The sequence below is a fragment of the Anolis carolinensis genome, chromosome 4 (assembly GCF_035594765.1).
Source record: "Anolis carolinensis isolate JA03-04 chromosome 4, rAnoCar3.1.pri, whole genome shotgun sequence".
NCBI classification, from domain to species: domain Eukaryota; kingdom Metazoa; phylum Chordata; class Lepidosauria; order Squamata; family Dactyloidae; genus Anolis; species Anolis carolinensis.
This window is the reverse complement of record NC_085844.1, coordinates 226,427,279-226,451,438: the sequence shown is the minus strand read 5'-3', so window position 1 is coordinate 226,451,438 and position 24,160 is coordinate 226,427,279. Positions and strand designations below refer to the sequence as shown.

General features: G+C 40.1%; 1 protein-coding gene across 1 annotated transcript in view; it reads right to left on the bottom strand.

The window, feature by feature from the left end:
* Positions 1 to 13,295: 13,295 nt before the first annotated feature.
* The window catches only part of jph2 (junctophilin 2), a 94,180-nt gene continuing 83,315 nt past the window's right edge, over positions 13,296 to 24,160 (bottom strand). Inside the window, exons 4-6 of the mRNA XM_003220636.3 lie at positions 19,575 to 20,449; positions 17,612 to 17,709; positions 13,296 to 16,700 (exon numbers count right to left, since the gene is read on the bottom strand). Of these exons, the coding sequence (XP_003220684.2) occupies positions 17,629 to 17,709; positions 19,575 to 20,449 (956 nt within the window). The 3' untranslated portion in view covers positions 13,296 to 16,700; positions 17,612 to 17,628. The remainder of the gene's footprint in view (positions 16,701 to 17,611; positions 17,710 to 19,574; positions 20,450 to 24,160) is intronic.

Genomic DNA, 24,160 nt, shown 5'->3' with positions numbered 1-24,160 from the left:
AGAGAACAAATGTCTTTAATGCTCTTTCATCAGGGAGGCAAAGTTTTTGCTATGAATTATTTGTAAAAAAAAATCTTCCTCTTAAAGTTCAAGCTATTCACAGTGGAAGAATGACTGGGAATTGGGGGTTGCACTGGAGGACCTAGGAATTCCTGTACTTTCTTGGGTAAAACAACTTTTCTTTCTCTCAGTCTGCTGCACTTTTCCACTAGCAGGAGCTGTGCTGCTGTTTTGACTCCTTAAGAAATGCTAATATCAATGGAAAAGAAGCTGGAACTAATTCAGTAGTTTTCTAAGCCTCATAATTTATACTTACAGTACTTACAATGCCAGTTTTGTGCATAAATATACAGCTAGATAGGTGATTCAGTGTTAAATATTCATCCCTGCTGTGAAGACAGTGTTAGAGTCCCTAGATCCAAATCAGAAGATTGACAAGCTGATTCTCTGGAGCTGGAATAGAAGTGGAGAGAAAGAACCTTCCTCAGTCCCTCTTTGACATGCCTCAAGGACAAAGCTTGGAAGAGTCCATTTCAGATTATGACTTTCCAACTTGGAATCTGGTCAGTTGTCCCAACTAGAGTAGAATCAAGTATGAAATAGTGAGCTAATGCATAGGTAAATCCTATTGACTCAAGGGGTCTACTCTAGTCAAGATTAACAATAGAATTTAGGCCACAAACTGGCTAGGGAATTCCGACAGTTACAGTCCTAAACAGGATTTTTCCACATTTTGTTTCAAATGTTCCATTTTTTCTCTTCTCTACCCATGAAACATCTTCAATGGGTCAGCTATACTCTTGAAGCTTTCTAGTAACAGGTCCAATCCTCCAGCAGAATGTCTTCTCCAGGACCACAAAGAGAAACATTCAAAACTAGTGTCAGCTAAGGATAGCAAGTATCCTGGAGGAGGTAATGGGCTGGATAAGGAAAAACAAATGGAAACTGAATCCAGATAAGAAAGAGGTGCTTGACATTAAGAGTCCCAACCTAGGATTGAAAGTTTGTCAACAAGTTCTGGATTGGGTTACACTCCCCATGAAAGACTGTTCATAGCTTGGGAATGCTCCTGGATTCATCTTTCCAAATGTCTCCCCAGATAGATGTGATGGTCAGGAATGCTTTCTACCAGCTTCAGCTGATATGCCAGCTGTGCCTCTTCCAAAAATTGGAGGACCTAAGGATGGTAGTAACCTCAAGGCTAGACTTCTGCAGTGCACTTTACATAAGTTTACATATTTTCTGTACCAAGTTCAGAAATTCCAATTAGTTCAAAATATGGCAGCCAGATTCATCATGGGAAGATCTATAACTGAGCATATTACACATATACTAAAATTACTGCACTGGCTGCCAATTAGTTTCCTGACAAAGTACAGGAAGTGTCGGTTCTGATATTTAAAGCCCAACATGATCTGGATTCCAATCACCTTATCCTGTGCATTCTCCTGGATGCCAAGGTCCTGGGAGGAGCCAATAATAATAATAATAATAATAATAATAATAATAATAATAATAATAATAATAATAACAACAACAACAACTAATGGGACCTTGAAGAAGGAGACAGAAGGCCTGATCCTTGCAGCCCAGGAGCAAGCCATCAGAACAAATGCAATTAAGGCCAAGATCGAAAAATCAGCTGATGACTCAAAATGCAGACTTTGCAAGGAAGCTGACAAAACCATTGATCATATCCTCAGTTGCTGTAAGAAAATCACACAGACATACTACAAACAGAGACACAACTATGTGGCCCAAAAGATTCATTGGAACTTATGCCTCAAGTACCACCTCCCAGCAGTAAAGAACTGGTGGGATCACAAATCTGCAAAAGTATTGGAAAATGAGCACGCAAAGATACTGTGGGACTTCTGAATCCAGACTGACAAAGTTCTGGAACACAATACACCAGACATCACAGTTGTGGAAAGGAAAAAGGTTTAGATCATTGATGTTGCCATCCCAGGTGACAGTCGCATTGACAAAAAACAACAGGAAAAACTCAGCCGCTATCAGGACCTCAAGACTGAACTTCAAAGACTCTAGCAGAAACCAGTGCAGGTGGTCCCGGTGGTGATGGGCACATTGGGTGCCATGCCAAAAGATCTCAGCCGGCATTTGGAAACAATAGACATTGACAAAATTACAATCTGCCAACTGCAAAAGGCCACCCTGCTGGGATCTGCGCACATCATCCGAAAATACATCACACAGTCCTAGACACTTGGGAAGTGTTCGACTTGTGATTTTGTGAAATGAAATCCAGCATATCTATCTTGTTTGCTGTGTAATAATAATAATAATAATAATAATAATAATAATAATAATAATAATAATAATAATAAAAACTTTATTTATATACTGCCCTATCTCCCGGATGGGACTCAGGGCGGCTTCCAATCATAAAAACAACAATACATTACATAGCAGCTTAACAACACATTATTAAACAAGGTAAAACAATACAATTATATAGCAATAAATAACACTTACACAACCTGATCAAGGGGACAGGAACCATAAACCCAATATATTAAAGTGTATCATTTTAGGCTAGATAAATCTTGTGCAATATGTTCAGGCCCAGATTGATCGACGGTATTCCAATGTAATTACTCAAAAACCTGCCGACACCATCAGGTCTTCAGTTCCTTTAGTTCTTTTAGTTTAACCAGCTGGAACCCAACTACCCTGTTTCCCCTAAAATAAGACATCCCCCAAAAATAAGACCTAGTAGAAGTTTTGCTGAATTGCTTAATATAAGGCCTCCCCCGAAAGTAAGACCTAGCAAGGTTTTTGTTTGGAAGCATGCCCGGCACCCAACAACCAAAACACCAGAGCATGCAGGATTGGTAAATGTACATACCAATTGTATATGGAAATAATGGTAGTAACAAGAAATTCTTGACAGAAGTCACAGTTTGTCTGGTTTGGTTATGTTGGTTTGTGATGACAACTACTGTACAGTATAGAATAAATGTTCATTTTTTTGTTCAACAATAAATGTGAATTCTTCTTCATGGAAAAATAGGACATCCCCTGAAAATAAGACCTAGCGCATCTTTGGGAGTAAAAAATAATATAAGACACTGTCTTATTTTCGGGGAAACACGGTAGCTAGTATCACCCAGAGGACATTTTCTTTCCCTAGACTGTGGAATGACCTGCCAGGAGATTTGATGGCTAAATGAGCTGTCATATTTTAACACAAATGAAGATCTGTCTCTTCCACAGGCCTACTCGATCAATTTTAAAAGATGAATTAAAAATTTACATTCTATTTGTGTTTTAAACTTAGTACTGTGTATTTTAATATCTATATTTCATGGTGTTTTATCTGGGTGTTTTAACTATGTTGTACCCTGCCGCGAGCTATAAGAAGAGGATAACAAATAAAATTTACTATCATCATCATCATCATCATCATCGTGCAGACCTTAGCTCATCCTACCAGAGTCTGCACCTTTAACAATTAAAATGATATCAAATCATAATGTTAATGTTTGCTGCATTGGTTCCAAAGCACCAGGTAAACTCCCATAACACATGCTCAGTTTCTTTTGAATTAAGCCACCAGAAACTCCATTCCAGAAGCATTCTGTAGGAAGTGCATTGTTTCTAGCATCATCTCCATCCCATTATACTTCAAAGAGTTCTTCTGTATTATTTTACTTCTTTTTCTCAATCTCTTGCTGTGCTGCTGCTTTTCTGGGATAAAAACAAAGCAAACACAAAGTACACAAATAGATAGGTTGCCTTAGCAACACTTTTATTCAACACTGTCCCTTTATGCAGCCCAGATACCAAGGAGACCAGCTCTGTGTAAGTATGTAGAGATCATGCCTTTCCACAACAGACAACACAGCAGTTCTAACTCTCTGCCCTTTGGCATGAGTTAGCAAAAGAGTGGGTGGATTTGTACCCAGCTTCATTAATTCAGGCACAGAGTGTGAAAAAGTTAACTTTTTTGAACTGTAACCTCAGCTATATATACAAAACTATAAAATAGCAATATGGGTATAACACCAAACTCATTTCAACAGAATAGGTTGTTGTCTGCTTCAACAACAAGCCAGTGCAGCCTCAATATCTTCAAGGAAAGGCTCTTCTCTCAGTCTGATAAGAATGCAAAATAAGAGCTACTTGATGGTTGCCACAAGGCTGTGGGTAAAGGAGATCATCTGCAGTTTTTATGAGCCAGCTCTCAATAGTGAAAATAGCAAAATCCAGATTTAAAGGGATCCATTACAGAAATATGAACATGTAGGTTGAGGCAGTATATATAAACAGCGTGTTCCGAAACTTGCAAGAGGAAAGGCAAAAGTGAAACAGGATGATAATTAGAAAGAGAAGATGGATTATGTGAAGACATTTTAAGAATCGGAAGAACAGTAGCATGTTAAAACTCAGAAGTAAATGAGCCAGTAAGAAAGGGAGAAATAAATAACTTGGAGAAGAAAAGGGAGAATGGCATCAACAACGGTAATTAAGAAGTGAGAAAAATGCAGGATCAAGAAATCAAGAAGAAGGATTCAAAAACATCAAAACTTTGGATACTTCACTTAACAAGATGGGGTGGGAATGAGCAGAAAATATGAGAAACTGATATTTGATATGTTAGTAAGAAGGAAGGTTCCAGAGCTGCAGAATCAGAAAGGATATTTTCAATTTTTATTTTAAATAAAGTTGCAAAATCATCAACAGAGAATGATGGAGCGAGAGATGGAAAAGCGGGCTTTAAAAAAGATTAAAGGTAGGAAGGAGATACTGTAGGCAATGTATATTAATCTGAATCAGTGAAGTATAATACAGCCAGGCCTCCATATTCATTGGAGTTGGGTGGTGAAGCAAGTTGCCAAACCCTAGTATCTATTTCAATCAGACACTAGAGATGAGAAGATTAAACCAATTGCTTTAATTTTAGAGCATCAGGTGACAGGAAAAAGCCATCGGGTGACAAGAAAAAGAAATGTGCCACCAGGCTGAGATGTGTAGTTTGGTTTTATAGTCAGAACATTTTTGAGCATGCACAAAGTTCAGTCCTATTGTTCTCTCTTAGCAGACACAAGGATTTTTTTCACCAGCTTGCATTCATTCTCAATAGCTTAATTTCTTCCCCTCTTTCCCCCCTTCTTACTGAGCTCTCAGTTTTCAGCTAGTATTTTTTTTTCTTCAAGGCCCTCTCAGTCCCTCTCTCTTCTGCCCTCCTCCTTTCTAACTTCCAGGTCACCAAGCTCTCCTCCTGAACCTTTCCTCCCCTTTCATCTCACTCCGTGGTTTCCAACCTGTGAGTCCCTAGATGTTTTGGCCTTCAATTCTCAGAAATCCTAACAGCTGGTAAACTGGCTGGGATTCTTGGGAGTCGTAGGCCAAAACACCTGGGGACCCACAAGTTGAGAACCACTGATCTGACTCATTGGCCTAGTATCTAAGGCTCCTGCTGTGCTGCTGTTTTGACTAGCAGTTGGCAGAGTGAATTTTAAATTCTCTTTCAAATTCTCCAGTTCTTCCCTTCTCCCGCCTTCCTTTTCTGACTTTCTTAAATCTTCATTTTGCTGCTAATTTTTTTTTGCTCTTACTCCAACATAGGTCCTTGGAAAATGAAAAACCACAAATAAATGCTATTTTTAAAAATCCGAGACAAATCCTCTGTAGGAATTTCTATGTCTTCCAGCATGACTCTATGGTCAACTTCCATTGGAAGCTGACAATAAAATCGCCTTGAGGGAAGCCTAGAAGGGTTGATCTTTCTAGAAATCTTTCGGCCCTCCAGCATGATTTGAGGAACCTGACCACTGAGCCACACTGGAAGATCTAGAGGTTTCTAGAGATGTCATTTTACATCAAATTCTTTAGTAATCAAATTGCATAAGTCAGTAGGCAACCTGTGGCAAACACACACACACACACACACACACTCACACACACACACACACACAGAGAGAGAGAGAGAGAGAGAGAGAGAGAGAGAGAAATATTGTGGGTAGAATTCTGTGGGTATCTTACCCATCTATGGTTAGGCATTTTTGTCTGATATTTATTTATTTATTTATTTCAATTATTTATACCCCGCCCTTCTCACCCGAGGGGACTCAGGGCGGCTTACAAGTGGCAATTGATGCCGTTATACTGATATACAATAAACTAAAATGATTAAAACAGTTAAAACAGTCATAAAATAGTCATAAAATAGTCATAAAATACAATATACAAAGTTTAAAACAATGCAAAGTGCTTATGCCATTCATCCACCAGACGTTATACAAGAGCCGTAATTCAGACCGCGTCGAAGCCAACACATGCTTATTCTTCAAATGCCTGCGTACATAGCCAGGTCTTCAGTTTTTTTCTGAACCCCAAAAGGGATGGGGCCTGCCGAATGTCACTGGGGAGGGAGTTCCACAGCCGGGGAGCCACCACCAAGAAGGCCATCTCTCGTCCCCACCCGCCGTGCCTATGAGGCGGGTGGGACCAAGAGCAGGGCCTCTCCAGAAGATCTTAAGGTTCTTGTGGGCTCATAGGGGAAGATACGTTCGGACAGGTAAATTGGACCAGAACCGTTTAGGGCTTTGTAGGCCAAGACCAGCACTTTGAATTGGGCTCGGTAGCATATCGGCAACCAGTGGAGCTGGCTTAACAAGGGAGTAGTATGCTCCCTGTAAGCCGCCCCAGTTAACAATCTGGCTGCCGCCCGTTGTACTAATTGGAGCTTCTGGGCCGTCTTCAAAGGCAGCCCCATGTAGAGCGCGTTGCAGTAATCCAGCCGGGATGTGACCAGAGCGTGGACCACCGTGGCCAAGTCAGACTTCCCAAGGTATGGGCACAGCTAGCGCACAAGTCTCTCCTGGCCACCGCCGAGACCTGGGGTTCCAGCCTCAGCGATGAGTCCAGGAGAACCCCCAGACTGCAAACCTGTGTCTTCAGGGGGAGTACGACCCCGTCCAACACAGGCTGTAACCCTATTCCCTGTTCAGCCTTACGACTGAGTGCAAAACATGCATTCAGTACAAGATCACAGAAGTGTTGTGCATGCCAAGCCATACCCTATGTCAGGGGTCCCCAAACTTTTTAAGCAGAGGGCCAGTCCACAATCCTTCAGACTGTTGAGGGGCCGAATTATCATTTGAAAAAAAAATATACAAACAAATTCCTATGCATACTGCACATGTCTTATTTGTAGTGCAACAATAACAACAACAAAAGAACAATACAATATTTAAAAATGAAAACAATTTTTATCAACATAAACCTATTAGGATTTCAATGGAAAGTGTGGGCCTGCTACTGGCCAATGAGATAGTCAAGTTAATTAGGATTGTTGTTGTTGTTGTGTGCCTTCAAGTCATGTCAGATTTTGGCCGAGCCTAAGTCTAAAATTAATTATTTATTTACTGCATTTATTTACTACATTTATATCCCACCCTTCTCACCCTGAAGGGGACTCAGAGCAGCTGTATGTACATACAATATATTATATTATTAGCATAGCACAATATTAGCATTATATATTACTATATTGAACTATACCACTATACTATTATATAATATGTAATATATAACATATAATTAATATTATTATATGGTATTATTATTAGTATTATATTGTATAACATAATTATCAATATTATATGTATATACAATATATTATATTATTAAAACTGATATAAAAATATTATATTATAAAACTGAGGGCGGGGGCCAGGTAAATGACCTTGGAGGGCCGCATCCGGCCCCCGGGCCTTAGTTTGGGGACCCCTGCCCTATGTGGCTGTGCATTTTCAGCTGATCCATACCTGTCCCTTCTGAAATTGGTGACAGATAGTACTCTTTTGTAATCTGACTTCACTGTATGGTTATGAAAACTGGACAGTGAAGAAAACTGACAGAAAGGAAATCAACTCATTTAAAACGTGATGCTTTGACAGATAAAGTCACCACTGATTATCACAAAGAGCAGAAGATTACCACTCATCAACTATTTTACCAATCCCTGTCTTACACCATGATAGAATGTCCTGGCCATTCTTCTTTATCAGGTTATGACTGTTACAGTTAAAATGTCCCCCAGTGGTGCAGTGGGTTAAACACTTGTGCAGGCAGGACTGCTGAGCAAGAGGTCAGTGGTTCAAATTTGAGGGAGCAGGTGAGCTTCCTCTGTCAGCTCCAGCTCCCCATGCAGGGACATGAGAGAAGCCTCCCACAAGGATGGTAAAACATCAAAACATCCAGACATCCCCTGGGCAACTTCCTTGCAGACAGCCAATTTTCAAACACCAGAAGCAACTTGCAGTTTCTCAAGTCGCTCCTGACATGAAAAAAAGTCTTTGTACAGAAAATGAATTAATTACTTTTTCCAAGCTTTAAAAACAGACATATACTCATGATATAAAGATGTTTACAATTTAAGGAACTGTATTCAAGTTACTGCACACTTCAGTTGTAGAATAATAGCTTTTTGACTATACAGTCTGAAATATTTATTTAGCATTATGTTTGAAACTGTTTAGTACCCCTTCCTTTAGGCTGGTTATGCTTGATCATTGACAGACTTATATTACTGAAATATCATGGTTAATTGACCATGGTCAATTTCAGTTGCCTGGCATGTGAATAAAATTCCCCTATGGATGGCAGGAAACAGGCGCCAATATGTGCTTGCCAGAATATATGTGGACAATGATGGACAGAAGCAGTGGGGTTGCTTGGAGTTGATGAGATCTGTACAAGACTGTAGTGACACTTTTAGCCATGGCATGGCATTTCCAGCAGAGGGTCCCATGCTGCACGGATGACAGAGCAATGTGGGGAAAACGTTGAAGACAACCTCTGTCTTTGGCAAGAACCAGCTTCTAGGCAGGAGTTGTTTTACAGTCTCTCTTTCTATACATATACACTCCACTGCAGCTGATATTTCTGGAACAGAATCTCAGGTATTAACCATGGAATTTTATCCTTGTCATATCAGTTGCTGGTGATCAAATGTGTCAGCGAGTGGGAGAGTGTCCTATATTCCATCATCAGCCACTGCAGACCAAATTCTGTCCCCTTTGTCTCCATAACCCATTTCAGTTTGAAATCTTTGCTCCAGCCAGCCATTGAATACCAGTGAGTATTTATCTTGCTTCTCATGAACTTGACTGAAGCAGCTGCTTGGCTCTGTTGTCCTTTCATCTCCAATATGCCACCTACTCAAAGTCCTTGACTAAAATGGCTGCTTTGCATTCTTTTCAAGTGCCTCTCTTTGGGAAGAAAACTCAGTGGGAGTCGACAGCTTGGTTTTGTGGTGGGTTTGTCCAGTTCCAGTTTGAATTGGACAAACTGCAAACTAGCATGCATTTGAATGCTTTTATCATTTGCCTTTTCACCTAGAAGGTTTAATGCCTTGCTTGTTTCATCGATGGAGGTAATTTAATGAGATATGATGAGCAAATGGAGCCCCTGATGGCACAGCGGGTTAAAACGCTGAGCTGCTAAATTTGCAGACCGAAAGGTCAGCGGTTCAAATCCAGGGAGTGGGGTAAGCTCGCGCTGTTAGCCCCAGCTTCTGCCAACCTAGCAGTTCGAAAACATGCAAACGTGAGTAAATCAATAGGTACCACTCCGGCAGGAAGATGATGATGCTCCATGCAGTCATGCTGGCCATATGACCTTGGAGGTGTCTATGGACAATGCTGGCTCTTCGGCTTAGAAATAGAGATGAGCACCAAACCCTAGAGTTGGCGGTAAGGTAATGGCGCTCCATGCAGTCATGCCAGCCACATGACTTTGGAGGTATCTTGTTTAATTCACAGTAAGAAATTAATGGTGCTCTATGCAGTCATGCCGGCCACATGACCTTGGAGGTGTCTATCTGGGGAAATCTGGGGAGCAGGGTGAGCTTCCGCTGTTAGCCCCAGCTTCTGCCAACCTAGCAGTTCGAAAACATGCAAATGTGAGTAAATCAATAGGTACCACTCCGGCAGGAAGATGATGATGCTCCATGCAGTCATGCTGACCATATGACCTTGGAGGTGTCTATGGACAATGCTGGCTCTTCGGCTTAGAAATAGAGATGAGCACCAAACCCTAGAGTTGGACACGACTGGACTTAATGTCAGGGGAAAACCTTTACCTTTATACTTTATCTTTATATGATTTAACCAGCAAAAATATAATTTCTGTCTGATTCTGACTATATGGGACCATTTTGTTTCTGTTTCTTTTTGAAATATTAAAAGCTTTATCAAAATTAACCAGTGGCTTCACTTTGAGAACAGAAAGAAGTGTTAAAAATTGAAATGGCAAAGGAAAGGAAAACTACAAGCTTTAAAGGACCAGCCTATTCAGCTTCAGCAATGGCATCATGTTATGTGCCTTCTGACCATAAATGGAATATACAGCAAAATTTCATTCCTGGGCAGAAAAGAAGATGGGATCTCTAACTTACAGGACACTTATCCCATGTATAGAAACTGGCGGCCTCCCCATTCTCTTTTATGATTTTATGGATGCTCAGCTGAGGAACAGCTGTTCTCATGGTAGCCTTGACTGGCAACTATGTAAACAAAGCACCTTTGATCTTAAAAGGACTCCAACACATAGCATTGCTCTAAGCACTCTTTATCAACTTTTTGAGAGGGGAAAAAACCTTTAGAAAAAGAGTGCCTAAAAGAGATCTGACGAATTTCCATAGCACTGAACTGCTAAACTGCTTAGAGAAAAATAAAACTACAAACTGTGTCTGTTACAGCACCTGTTCCACATGCCTCCAAGTGTAATGTGCTCACATTCTCACGCTGAGCAACTTCAGGGGAGATAACAGAGGTTTTTAAAAATTCTATGTATGGTGAATGGGAAAAGGAGATTGGGAAGGGTTGTGAGGAGGATAAGCCTTTTTCACTCACACATGCTAGCCCAAATACAGTTTGGGGCACTGTGTGCTGACTTGAGAGTGAAAAGGGGGTATCCTATATTCTCATATTTAAATCTAGAAATTTTAGTTAAAGGATCAACCCAAAAAACCTCGGTCAACTTATCAATTGTTCAATGTAAGTACTGTATTTATTTCCAACATTTATATCCCGCCCTTCTCACCCGAAGGGACTCCTTCCCTCTTATCAAAGAAGGCATGAGACGTGCCGCATTATCACAGGATGTCTACACCCCATACCACTGGAGAAATTATACTATTTGTCTGGTATTTCACCACCTGATATCTGCCGGGAAGTAGCAGCCAATAATAAAAGGACCAAGGCAGTGACATCTGTGGCCCATCCCTTGTTCTGATATCAGCCAGCACGTCAATGCCTTAAATCAAGAAATAGCTTTCTAAGATCTACAGAGATACTCGCAGGAACACCTCAGCAAGCAGGCTAAAACCCAGAACCTCCAAAAGTGGCAGGCTAAAACCTGGAACCTCAAGCCATGGTTGATACCGAATGAGAGACTCCCTCCTGGGCACACAGAAGACTGTGCTAAAGTGTGCTAACCTACTGCATCTGCACATGGTTTGGTAACTGTATAGTGAAAGACAGGAAGGCATGCCAAAGGATCACTACTACTGCACAGAGAATCACTGGTTGCCCTCTCCCCTCTTTGGAAGAACTTTATAGGTCCCGTAGCCTTAAGAAAGATCAGAACATTCTTGGGGATCCATCCCACCCAGATTATTCTTTTTTGAATTATTACCATCTGGCAGATGGTACAGAGTGACAAAGACAAGTTCAAACAGACTGAGAAACAGCTTTTCTCCTAGAGCTGTAACTATTTTGAACTCCATAATTTCGCATTGATGTGGCATTGGGGGCTGTGCGCTGGTGGTTGGCATATGAAGGGATGGGTGTGTTGTTTTTGTGATGTGTGCTGGGGAATGAGCATTTAATTTTGTTGTACAATGTGCAATGACAATAAAGTTATTCTATTCTAAATCCAAATATAGGTGTGTGAGAAGTTATACTGGCACCTCCTCCTTCTCTAAACATTCTGAAAATAAGAGAAAATGAGAGAGAGGGGTGCTGAATGCGGTATGTGTGGAAGGATGCCCTAAAAAGTGGATGGAGGAGCCTTACACAAATGGGACCTGTCTACAAGTAGAAGGCAGTTCCTGGATACAATCACTACATTAAATGTAATATGGTGATTGGCTTACAACTAGAGATGAAAGAAAGGTCATTGTGTGTATGGTACTATCTGCAATCTGCTATTAGAAAAACTGTTTTTAATGTCCTGTAACAAAAAAAGGAAGAAACATTAACAACCTTAGGTATGCAGATGATACCACTCTGGTGGCTGAAAACGAGGAGGAGCTGAGGAGACTTATCACCAAGGTGAAAGAAGAAAGTGCAAAAGCTGGGCTGCAGTTAAACATCAAAAAAACCAAGATTATGGCAACCAGACTGATTGACAACTGGCAAAAGGAGGGAGAAAACGTGGAGGCAGTGACAGGCTTTATATTTCTAGGCGCGAAGATCACTGCAGATGCAGGCTGCAGCCAGGAAATCAGAAGACATCTACTTCTTGGCAGGATAGCAATGGCCAACCTCGATAAAATAGTGAAAAACAGAGACATCACACTGGCAACGAAAGTCCTCATAGTTAAAGCAATGGTATTCCGCATAGTAACCTATGGATACGAGAGCTGGGCCATAAGGAAGGCTGAACGAAGGAAGATAGATGCTTTTGAATTTTGGTGCTGGAGGAAAATCCTGAGAGTCCCTTGGACCGCAAGAAGATCCAACCAGTCCATCCTCCATGAAAAAATGCCCAGCTGCTCACTGGAGGAAAGGATATTAGAGGCAAAGATAAAGTATTTTGGCCACATCATGAGAAGACTTGGAAAGCTTGGAAAAGATCATGATGCTGGGGAAAATGGAAGGAAAAAGGAGGCCGACCAAGGGCAAGATGGATAGACGGTATCCTTGAAGTGACTGGCTTGACCTTGAAGGAGCTGGTGGTGGTGACGGCTGACAGGGAACTCTGGCGTGGACTGGTCCATGAGGTTACAAAGAGTCGGAAACGACTGAGTGAATGAAGAACAAAAACAGTAAACAAAACAGTTCTTCAATATAGAGCAGAGGATTTAAACAAAGTGGCATCTGCATCCTGTATACTAATCCTGCTTAAGCGGCTGAGGGGGAAAAGGAAGGGGGCTCAGGCTGTTAGGAATTGTGGGAATCAAAGTCCAAAACACCTCAAGGGTCCAAGTTTGCCCATGCCTGATCTAGACCGTGTTCTGGTGATTTACAACTTGGAACTTTCACCACCGTGTTAAGGCATCACTTCCATTCATTTTCTTCTTAAAAATCCACAACTGGTAAGGTGGGTAAAATAAGCTTTTATTATTGCACATAATCCAGCAGAAAAACTGGTGGACATTCCTGGAGAATGTTACACAAATTGTCATACACATTTTATTTTTAAAACGTGCAATTAAAGTGTGTTGCTGGTGGTGATGCATTTGTAATTTTGTAAGACCTGGATAAAAATTAACAACAAAATACTATTTTGAAGGCATGCAAACTTGAGGTAAACCTGTCCCTGCACAACTTAGGAACCAAAATCCCACAAGGCTTGTGCACACATTTGCCCCTGACTCACTGGCTTCCTGGGAACATAGGCGAAGGCTGAGCATCTCTTATCCAAAATACTTGGGGCCAGAAGTGATTTTGATATCACATGTTGGACAACCTGAATTTGTATATACATACATAATGAGATATCGTAGAGATGGGACCTAAATCTAAGTATGGAATCCATTTATGTTTCATATACACTTTATACATATATTGTAGTTGGAAAGTAATCTTAAACAATATTTGTAATGATTTTATGTACTGAACTATCTGAAATTAAAGGTGTCTTAGCTTCTTGTGCAGACAACTGTGAATTTTGGAGAACAGTGGTCCCTCTACGCTTGCAGATTTGACTTTTGTGGATTTGATTATTCATAGATTTGATTTAAAATGTTCTCTCTGGGAAACTCTAGGTTGTCCGGGGCAACTCTATGGTTAGCTTCCAGAGAAAGTCGACCATACAGTTGTGGTAGAAGATCTAGAAATTGCTAGAGAGGTGCTTTCGCATGTAAAATTTTTAGCAATTTCTTTATTCGTTTTTTTTACTTTCTCTGTGGTCTTGTGGGTGTGGATGGCTGCCTATATTTTGGAATTCTGGATAAAGGATGCCCATCACATGCAACCAAGCACATATGAAGCTCCTCCACTTGCAAGACCCTTCCATTTACATTTAAACGAGGAGACAGATCACAAAGGCATGTAAAGAGGTGTCCCTTCAACTAAAGTGAATGGAAAAACTCACACAGAAGCTTCTTGGGTGTACAAGAGCTTATATGGAACTCTGGATGTGAGGCATTTTGTTTGTGCATTTTGTTGCCATATTCAAACTCATCTTTGAAAGAATGAGGGTTAAACCATTACCTTTTTTTAAAAAAAAAAAAAAAAGCAAGGAAGTCTGAGGTTCTTAGGTTTCTAAAAATAAAAGGCAGGGAATACAAAAATGCTTGGGAGCTGCACATAAAAGATGATCTGCTCCTGCTTAACTAAAACCCTTTTAGTTACTTCCTGGAGGTAGGCTTGTGGGCTACCTATATGTAAACACGGGAGTTACAGCATGCCATAGTGACCAAATGCATGCACAAGCCTTAAGAGTTGTTCTATTCTCTCTCCCTCTTTTGAAGACAGAGTGACATACATAAATATATATATACATACAATACATACAGTTAAGATCCAAAGAATTGTCCAAACTGTTCATGCTAAATGAGGGTTTTGATTTGTTTGAATCACAGTTACTGTCTACATACTTAAATGGCAAGCTGCATTTGAAAGTGGCACATTTCAAAAGCAGTTTGTCTTCTGACATGTTTGAAAATATATTTCTCCACAAAAAAATTGCACTGGCTACATGTAAGCCCTTGGGTACACCTTTGAGCCCTCTACATGCTGGTCTATGTATATATATCACATGAAGCACATCTACCTACCTTTCCCATCACATTGCAAGGAGCAAAGCACAACAAGGAGGGCACATACTATTTATATGGATGAAGATTGTGGGTGGCAGAAGGAGACTTTCTGATCAGTTTCCAAAATGTGCTTCAAGTTAAATAAAGGCCACTTAGGTCGCTCAAAGAAAAGCAAATTACATACACAGTTAATAAAGCAATTGCATTGTATACCTGGCAGCCAGAGAGCCAGGAAGGCAAATGAATTTCATAAGCAAGTAACAGTCATGGTGTTACACATATACTCAGAAGAGGAGAAATATAAAAACAACCCCCAAACTTTTCCTATCACCCCCATGTGTTGTGGGCATTCTGCAAATACAGTACATGGGTTTTTTTCCCTAGAGGACTGCTCCAACACAGGGTTTCTGAGCAAAAGTCAAATAGCCCTCTCTCTCCAGTTTACAACACAATTTGGTTATAAGATTTGTTTTCAAATAAAAAGAAAATAGAAAGGCACAAAATAGCATCCCTCCTGTTTTCTAAAATGTATTCAGTACCTGTTGTAGATAATCTGATCCAAAAACACTACTCTTGAGTTTACCTACTTTGTATCTGTGGCACCACATTTCTAAGTCTTTTGGAATTTACATTTGGAGTCTATTTTTCAAACCAACTAATTTTCTACCTTTCAGTTTTTCATTTTTAACCAGCCATTGATGGGCAGTGTTAGTATACATTAAACTTCACAGTTATTTTTAAATAAGGCACTTAAAAAACTTTTGACACTGTCTCAAAAATCCATAGCTTGTTCAAAAAAGGAAATGAAAAGATATCCAAACACATTCAGGGCTGATGTATTAGATTTCTAAGGTTATGCTCACAGCAAATCCTCTGTGCTTCACAATGCCCAGAAAAAAAGCAGAATGCATGAAGTGGATCTTACTGTGAGTCTGGCTTTTGGGTCGTAATGTTTGCAGATACCTGCAGCAAGGCACTGTTTCCAAGGCACTGCTCAACTATGAAACAAGTACAAACTTCATTGCCTGATACATATGCAGTCCCCAATGCAACCACTTAGGGAAAAAATCCTTGGAGAAGATAGATTTATTCTCCTGGACAGTATTGCAAAAGATCCACCTGTGGGGACTACTTGCAATCAGGTCACAATCAAGAACCCTAACAATGCAATTCATGATAGAAGAATATGGGGGTCATCTTCCCCCCCCCCCACTCTTTTGTAGATTTACTTACATTCAAGAATGGAATATGAAGTGTTGACTGCTTTAGAGCTTGAACTTCTAACTAGAATAATCTAACTGCAGGTGAAACAGCCTGACTGTTCCTAACATTTGATTCATCATAACCTTGCCTTAGATGGGGAAGTTAAATCCACAGCTATTACCATTATTCTTGATGGTTGTAAGATTTAGAATTGTAGTGTTCTTTCACGATTTCGGTATAAATGAATCTCCCATAAAAGCCTGGGGTATTCATTAGAGTTTGTACAATTATCAGTGGGTTCTTGTTTCTTCAAACAGCAGCACTTTATTCTCCAAAGTTATGAAACTTTAAGGCAATTCCTGTTCACAAAAACTGGGGTAAAGAGGGGGTACTCCAAAACTTCAGATTTTTTCATGTAGACAGAAGAGATCACCCATGACTGGGGAAACCACTGGGCTCTTCGAAGTCATGTTCTTTTCTGATGGTTTTCATTAGATGTTATTATCCCCCTGATAAGGTTTATCAGCAGAAACTTCTATGAAGATAAAAGGAAAAGGAAAAATAGGGAGATGTTGTATTAATAGAAGCCAAAATATGACAATGTTTACTCTAGAGCCAGTATGGCTCAGTGGTTTTAATGGTGGACTCTAGAGTGACAAGGGTTTGAATATCTGCCCCACCATGAAAACCCACTGCATTATATTGAGCTTTTAGCCCCTTCCACACACCTGAATAAAATCCCACATTTTCAGCTTTGAATTGGGATATTTGGCAGCGTGGACTCAGATAACCCAGTTCAAAGCAGATATTGTGGGATTTTCTGCCTTGATGTTCTGGGTTATATGGCTGTGTGAAAGTGCCTTCAGAGGAACTAGTGTTACAAGAAAATCCCTGATAGATTATTCTTAGAGTCTGAAACAACTTGATGATACTCAAAAACAAAATATGTAATATGACACACTTTTAAGAGCTGTTGAGTGATATTAGTGTCAGAGCTTGGAAAGGTTACTTTTGGGTTACAAATCTGAGAATTGCTCAGGCAGTATGACTGGGGGATTCTGAATTTTACCTTGATATGATAACCATTTCCCACATTTGGTTATCATGGTTATATAGGGTCCAGAGGATATATAGGCCCCCATGTTTGGGCTAGGCCTGTACATGCAAAGGCTGGGGGGGGGGAGGCGGATTGTCTAAGGCAGAAGGCTTCCCTGTTCCATCCAAGAACATTAACAACTGGTGTTCCACTGTTCTGCTGGCATTTGGGATTTGACAACTGAAAAATGCTTGTTTACTAAAAATCAAACCAGGAAATAGCCATCGTGCACTGATGTGTAACTGGATCACAATAGTGTCCATTTATAAAAGGCTCCAAAGAGCCATTTTTCATTTTCCAAGCATTACAGGAAAAGCATTACAAGACAGAATGGGATCCATCATCCTTACCTTGTTTTAGCATCTCATCATGTCAGAAAATGCACAAATAAGATGGACAGGCCAACGTTCAATAAGATAACCATGAAGATAATGATGGTGTTAGGTCCCTAAGAGGGAAAAATACACCCACACTTAAAATTCTGTTTCTTGTGATTTCAAACAAAGACACACATTTTTTTCAAAGGTTTGATTAATCAAAGCAAAGAAGTGCATAGACTAAACATTTATTTTAAAAAGGGCACCACTGATTCTTTCCAGGCACCATTCCCTGAGATAATGGGGCCATTTACCATCCCCTGGACCCATCATGTAAATCCATCTCTGCCAGAATGGGCAAAAATTGAGTTGATATTTTATGGAATGGACCAATTTAGATGTATTGTCCATGTCATCAAGTTGCAACAATTATTTATTATTAGTATTTTATGCATTATATCTAGACTTTCTCCCAATAATTTAAGGTGGATAACAACATATTTAAAAATTAAAAACAAAACAAAGTCAAAAGTCCTGGAAGAGGCATGGAGAAAGCCTTTTCCCTTGTTCCCATCAACAATCCTAAGAAGATGGTGGAACAGAGAGAGAAGTCCCTCTCGAAATGATCTTAGATCTCTAAAAGGGAAATATGATCCTTCAGATACTCTGTGAAACTTTTCCCAAGAAGCCTAACTAAATGATATCTTGGATATTTCAGCAAATATTACTATACTTGTGGCACTGGCCAATGTACAGTAGCCCCCTCCCACATGTAATTTTCTCTACAAAAGATATGTAACTTTGGAGAAACAGAGTGCAGAGACACATTATAATGATTTTGGGCACATTGGTTGAAAATATCCTTCCCATAAAGCTTAAAACCAGGGCATAATTGAAATAGCCTTCCGTCCTGTTACTCTCTAGAAACAAATATTTATTGACACCAACTTCACCTGAACATGCCATTCCAAGTGGAATAATGTAAGTAGCCAATGATTATCTTATCTCTTTCAAGCATTTTGTTTAAATCTCTTTGAAGTAATTCAGCCATGCAATCCTAACTAAAGGGTGACCATCTCTAGTGGTTTAGGATTTCCTTGACAATTATCTTCTGCAAATTGAGAGCTATGGCAACAGAATTAATATTTTGGCAGGATCAGGTAGCAAAAGAGGCAAGCAAAAAGAGGTAGGATGGGGGATTCTGTCCACAATATTGGCACAAGGTTAGGACAGAGTGAGGATAGTTCTCTACTATTTCTAAGTTCAACAGATATTCAGTTTTCCCATTATAATCTCAACTAGTCCTTAATCACTTTGACCAGTTGGAATTGCTTTCTAAGCAAGTATTCAAAACCAACAGTAAAAGTTGTGATATTGAATTCCTTAACATAGGTATCCCATGTAAAGGGACTTTTGTTTGTCTCTTGCCAGTCCATTTCACTGGTAAACTGATGTCTTAATATCATGAAATGGGAGAAGACAGAGTTCATCCTTTCCACATGCTCCATACCATCTGCTTTCTCCAAATGCTTTCAATACCTACTTCTCCTTTTCTGAACAAAAAATACTATCAAAGGCTTAATGTTTTCTTTAATCTGATCACACTTTTCTACATTATTTGTCTGATTATGATGTGAAATCAGAACTGCTCAGTTTTCCAAATGCAATTGCACCATAAACTTCCATAAGGCATTTGACAGTAGACTAATCATTATAGCTGTGCAGGCAAATACACCCAAAATAGATTTAGTTTTAAACATAATGCTATGCTATAAAGAAACATTGATGGTATAGGGCAGATGTCTAGCCCCATTTATCACATGAAAAAAACTTCACTGAAGTGGCTGCAGAAAAATAACTGGAACATTAAGAAAGGGATTATTAAAACTGGTAAATTGCCTTCTGCTTGCATCTCCCAACCAAGCCCCTTCTTCAAAACAGACAAAGAAAGACCCCTCTCTTTCCTTCCCCTGCTATGCTGACCACACAACATCACCTCTTCATGTTCTTCCGCCTCTTTTGTTGCTGCTTCTGGTGGAGGAACCTTTTTCATCACTGCTTTGGGCTCGACTTTAGCCACCACTTTAGTTTCAGTTTTCTGCTCAGGTTTGCCTTCAGTTGCAGCTTCTGCTTTCTCTTCTACTTTGTGCTCAGGTGGAGGAAGCTGCCTGGGTTCATGCTTGGGTTCTGCTTTGTGTGCTTTTTTCTCTTCATGTGCTGGTTCATGATGAGAGACAGGGGTATCTTCCCTCTTTTGCGGCTCCATTTTTTGTTCAGTGGCCTTCACATCAGCCTTTGGCTCTGGGGAAACTGGCTCGACTGGCAATTTGGAGTCTGGGAATGATTCTTCCTCATAGTCTATCGGGGGAGTAACTGGGGAGGTTCTCACAGCATAACTGTGATAGCCCTTAATTAATTCAACATCACCTCCTTGGTGTATCCTCTGAAGAGGCTTGATCTCCATTTGCTCAGTAGGAGACTTCGTGTGGCCATGTCGGCTGGGACTTTGGGAAGCAGGCCTGAGGTCACTTGCTGACTTCTCTACTGGTGCTGATAGAGCATTAGACGGAGTGTTGGGCCTACTTCCTGTGTGACTTCTTTCCTTACCATGATCTCCATTCCAGCTCCCAGGACTACGAAAACTCTCTTTCTGGGAACCTTGCTTAACACGCTTAGCCTGAGGTGGTGTTCCATGTGGTGAAGGAGTTTGAGCTGTACTCTCCTTGGATTTGGTGGAATCTTGCTTATCAACTTGAGGACCTTCTGGAGATGCTGGTGGAAGTGGTTCTTCCATAGGCGGGGCCTCTTCTTCCAAATTCTCTTCATTCTCCAAGAGTTCCTGGAACAGCCTCCTCTTCAAGTATTCAGGACCTAGGAAAGACAAGAGCTTGTGAATAATGGAAACATGCAACCAGTCACCATAAAATCTCAGTGATATTAGAAAGCATAAAGGCAGAAGCCACTTATGTATCATAAAAAGACAAAACACATTACAATATACGGAGAACAGTAGACACATGGTTGTATAATATCTGCACAAATTAATTTATATCAGGCACATCAGTATGGTGGTAAATGCATTCTGGTTTTAGAATAAAGTTTAAAACTATCTAAAATATTGTGCCCTCTATTCAAAATTGGTTTAGCAGCTTGTGTAAAGTGAAGACTAAAACCTGGAGAAGACTCACCACCCCTACTTGATTTGCTCTTGAACCCATAATCTTTTTAGCAGTCCATTGTATCCCTATTTATTTATTTACAGCATTTATATTCCGTCCTTCTCACCCCGAAGGGAACTCAGGGCGGATCACATTGCACACATAAAGGCAAACATTCAATGCCATAACATAGAACAGAGACAGAGACAAGATGCAGGCACGGGCTGGCCTCAAACTCATGACCTCTTGGTCAGAGTGATTTGTTGCAGCTGGCTTGCTATCCAGGCTGTGCCACAGCCCGGCCTAGAACTCTCATCCACAATTTTTATTATTTAAAAGCCAGCCATATTTTAAGAAGCCTGTGTCAGTAATCTAGCAGATTATTAAAATGATAAAACAAAAACTGCAAGACCAGATGTTGAACTTTTCCATTGGTTTCAGTTCTTATGGTCCCTCCCATTTCTTTTCAGGATCTACTCCATGCTTTATTTATAGCTTACTTGTAGCATCGATTTCTTTCTATGGATATTGTTCATGTCAATGGTCATTCTCAATTGTCACTATTTTCTATTGGCTTCCCATAAACTCCATTTTTCCAACAGACATCCCCATCATTGGATACTAAAATCCAGCATGATCACCTTTTTCCATTAAACACCTCTCTACACTTCATGCCAAGGCAAATGCAAGCCGCTAGAACTGGAACTCACTAAAGTACAATCTTTCTGAGAAATCCAACTGTCAGTGAAAGCACAGCAAGCAAATTGTAATCCTGACCACACGTAAGTATCATTTACAAAAAGATTACATAGACTGAGTTAATTAAGCAGTCTAAAGAAAGTAGTGTGCCCATTTAACATCAATGCTACACTGTTTGTCCCAGATTTTATCAGGACCAGCCCTACAACTTGGGAGAGTGATACAGCAGGTTGGGTGTGAATGTGTGTGTGTGTAAATGCCATGACACAGCAACAGCATTAGTTATTACTGTTTCATTTTTATTGCACTAATAATCGACAGACTTTGTAGACTTTGTGGGATTGTTTGTCTCGTGTATTAGAATAACACTCAGTCTACCCAGTAGAGACAAATGAATGTGTACAATTTAATAAGTGACCCATGTGATTCCCACTCATTTCAATGTTTCTTGCAAGTTGCTGCAGATTTGATTTCTATATTTTGAAGTATAGAGATTGGACTAAATTTGCCTTTGGAGTAAGGAGAGCTGTCATATGTGTGCCGAATACACTAATAAGGTCACCACCTGGGAAACTAAGACCTTGTTAAAAGCAATGGAGCAGTTGACCTATCTTCTTTAAAGAAGGTGACTTCTAGGTTCAGGTTTCACTCATCTAACTGGGTTGTGCCATCGTTGCTTAGCACCCTTGCATGGATCTACATTATTGTTTACATGTTAGTCCAGTGGGGAGGAAAAATTAGGCAGCAGGTCCCTCTTTGCTTTCTAGCTCATTCACAATCTAAGTAGCCAGTCTGAATTGCTTCTTAGAGATTTGTGGACAAAACAGAAGAGGCAGGAAGTGTCTACTTTGGGGAAAGGTTTATTTTCTAAATTATAGTGGAGTACAAGTGTAACATTTTACCAATTTTATGGATTTAAAGGTCAAACATACACCATGTGAAATAAAATAATATTCTGTGCCCAGGTAATATTCTGTGCCCAGTACATATTTTCTCTGTACTGAGAAAATATGAGTTCTGTAGCCTGCATAAGCTAGAAAGTTATAGGGAAAATGTTTTCTGTGTCAATCCATTGTTTACAGTAGATTTTGTAATGTTACCAGAAATGTTCTTGTTGGGCACTATTGATAAAGTGCCCCTGGTGCCACAGCAGGTTAAACGGCTGAGCTGCTGAACTTGCTGACCAAAAGTCTGCGGTTTGAATCCAGGGAGCAGGGTAAGTTCCCGCCGTTAGCCCCAGCTTCTGCCAACCTTGCAGTTCGAAAACATGAAAATATGAGTAGATCAATAGGTACCGCCCCAGCAGGAAGGTAACAGCACTTCATGCCGGCCACGTAACCTTGGAGGTGTCTACGGACAACACCGGCTCTTGGGCTTAGAAATGGAAATGAGCACCAACCCCCAGAGTTAGACACGACTAGACTTAACGTCAGGGGAAAACCTTTACCTTTACTATTGATAAAGAACTGGAGAGTAAATATGGATTATTTCTCTGTAACAATATGACAACATCAAGTAGACTGTTTACGCCTGGAAACAGATTGAATCATCAATGATAGAAAAATGAATGATTAAGTTGGCTGAGAATTGGCAAATTGCCAAATTAACATGGATTCTAAAGCTAATCAAAGATATTTTGAAAGACTGGAACCTATTGAATGTGCATTTTAAAAAAAATGTTGAACTAATGTAATTTGCCAATTAAACTGTCAATTTTTAAAGAATCCATGGAATTTATAATGATATCACTGGGTGTCACTGTTTCACCAAATCATACATTTACTTATTTCTCCTCAAAAATATTCTTTCTGTAGCATCCTCCCTCTGGCTATGTAAAAAAAATTTAATTACAACTTTGATAATCTTACTGGTGGCTGGGAAGAGTTAATATTATAACACAATACATCTGGAAACTGCCAGGTTGGAAAAGGCTACACAACACTCTGAGATTTAGCTGTTGAATTAGGCTTTTGTCATTGAGCCGCATCTTTCGACCCGCTTTGACCCACTCACCCTCAAAAAACATAGACTGTTTCCTGGGAAGGAAAGGGTGAATAAAGATGATGTCTTAATTCTAGTTAGAAGATACCAATTCACAGCAGGTGTAGCAAGCAGTGTATAGAAAAATCACTGATGTGCATTTCAACATATGTGGAATATTTTGTACATTGCTGAATGCCCTATATACCAGTGGTTCTCAACCTGTGGGTTCCCAGATGTTTTGGCTTACAACTCCCAGAAATCCCAGTCAATTTACCAGCTGTCAGGATTTCTGGGAGCTGAAGGCCAAAACATCTGAGGACCCACAGGTTGAGAACCACTGTGATATACTCATATATAAACCTAGAAATTTCACTGGCTTCAATGTAATACATTCCCTTCTTGCACTTCTTCCAGGACAGTGAATAAGTGCGTTGACAATGGAAAGAACCAGGGTATTGCTCCTACATCCTGAAAATGTGGTTGTTACGTGGTGGGGAGTGGGAGACAGTACTTTGCTAAGGAGGCATATATTACAAATGTGGGAGACCAAAACAAAGTGGTGATTATGGAAATGACCAGAAAACACACAACAAGATAAAGTAACTCCAGGTGGAACAAACCAAATTGCTCAATCTTGTATTTCTAGAAAAATGCCTGGTGTTCATGGGAGCGGCTTACTCATATACTGAAATCCTATAATAATTTTGACTGAAATACTCATAAGAACACTGATCAAATCCAT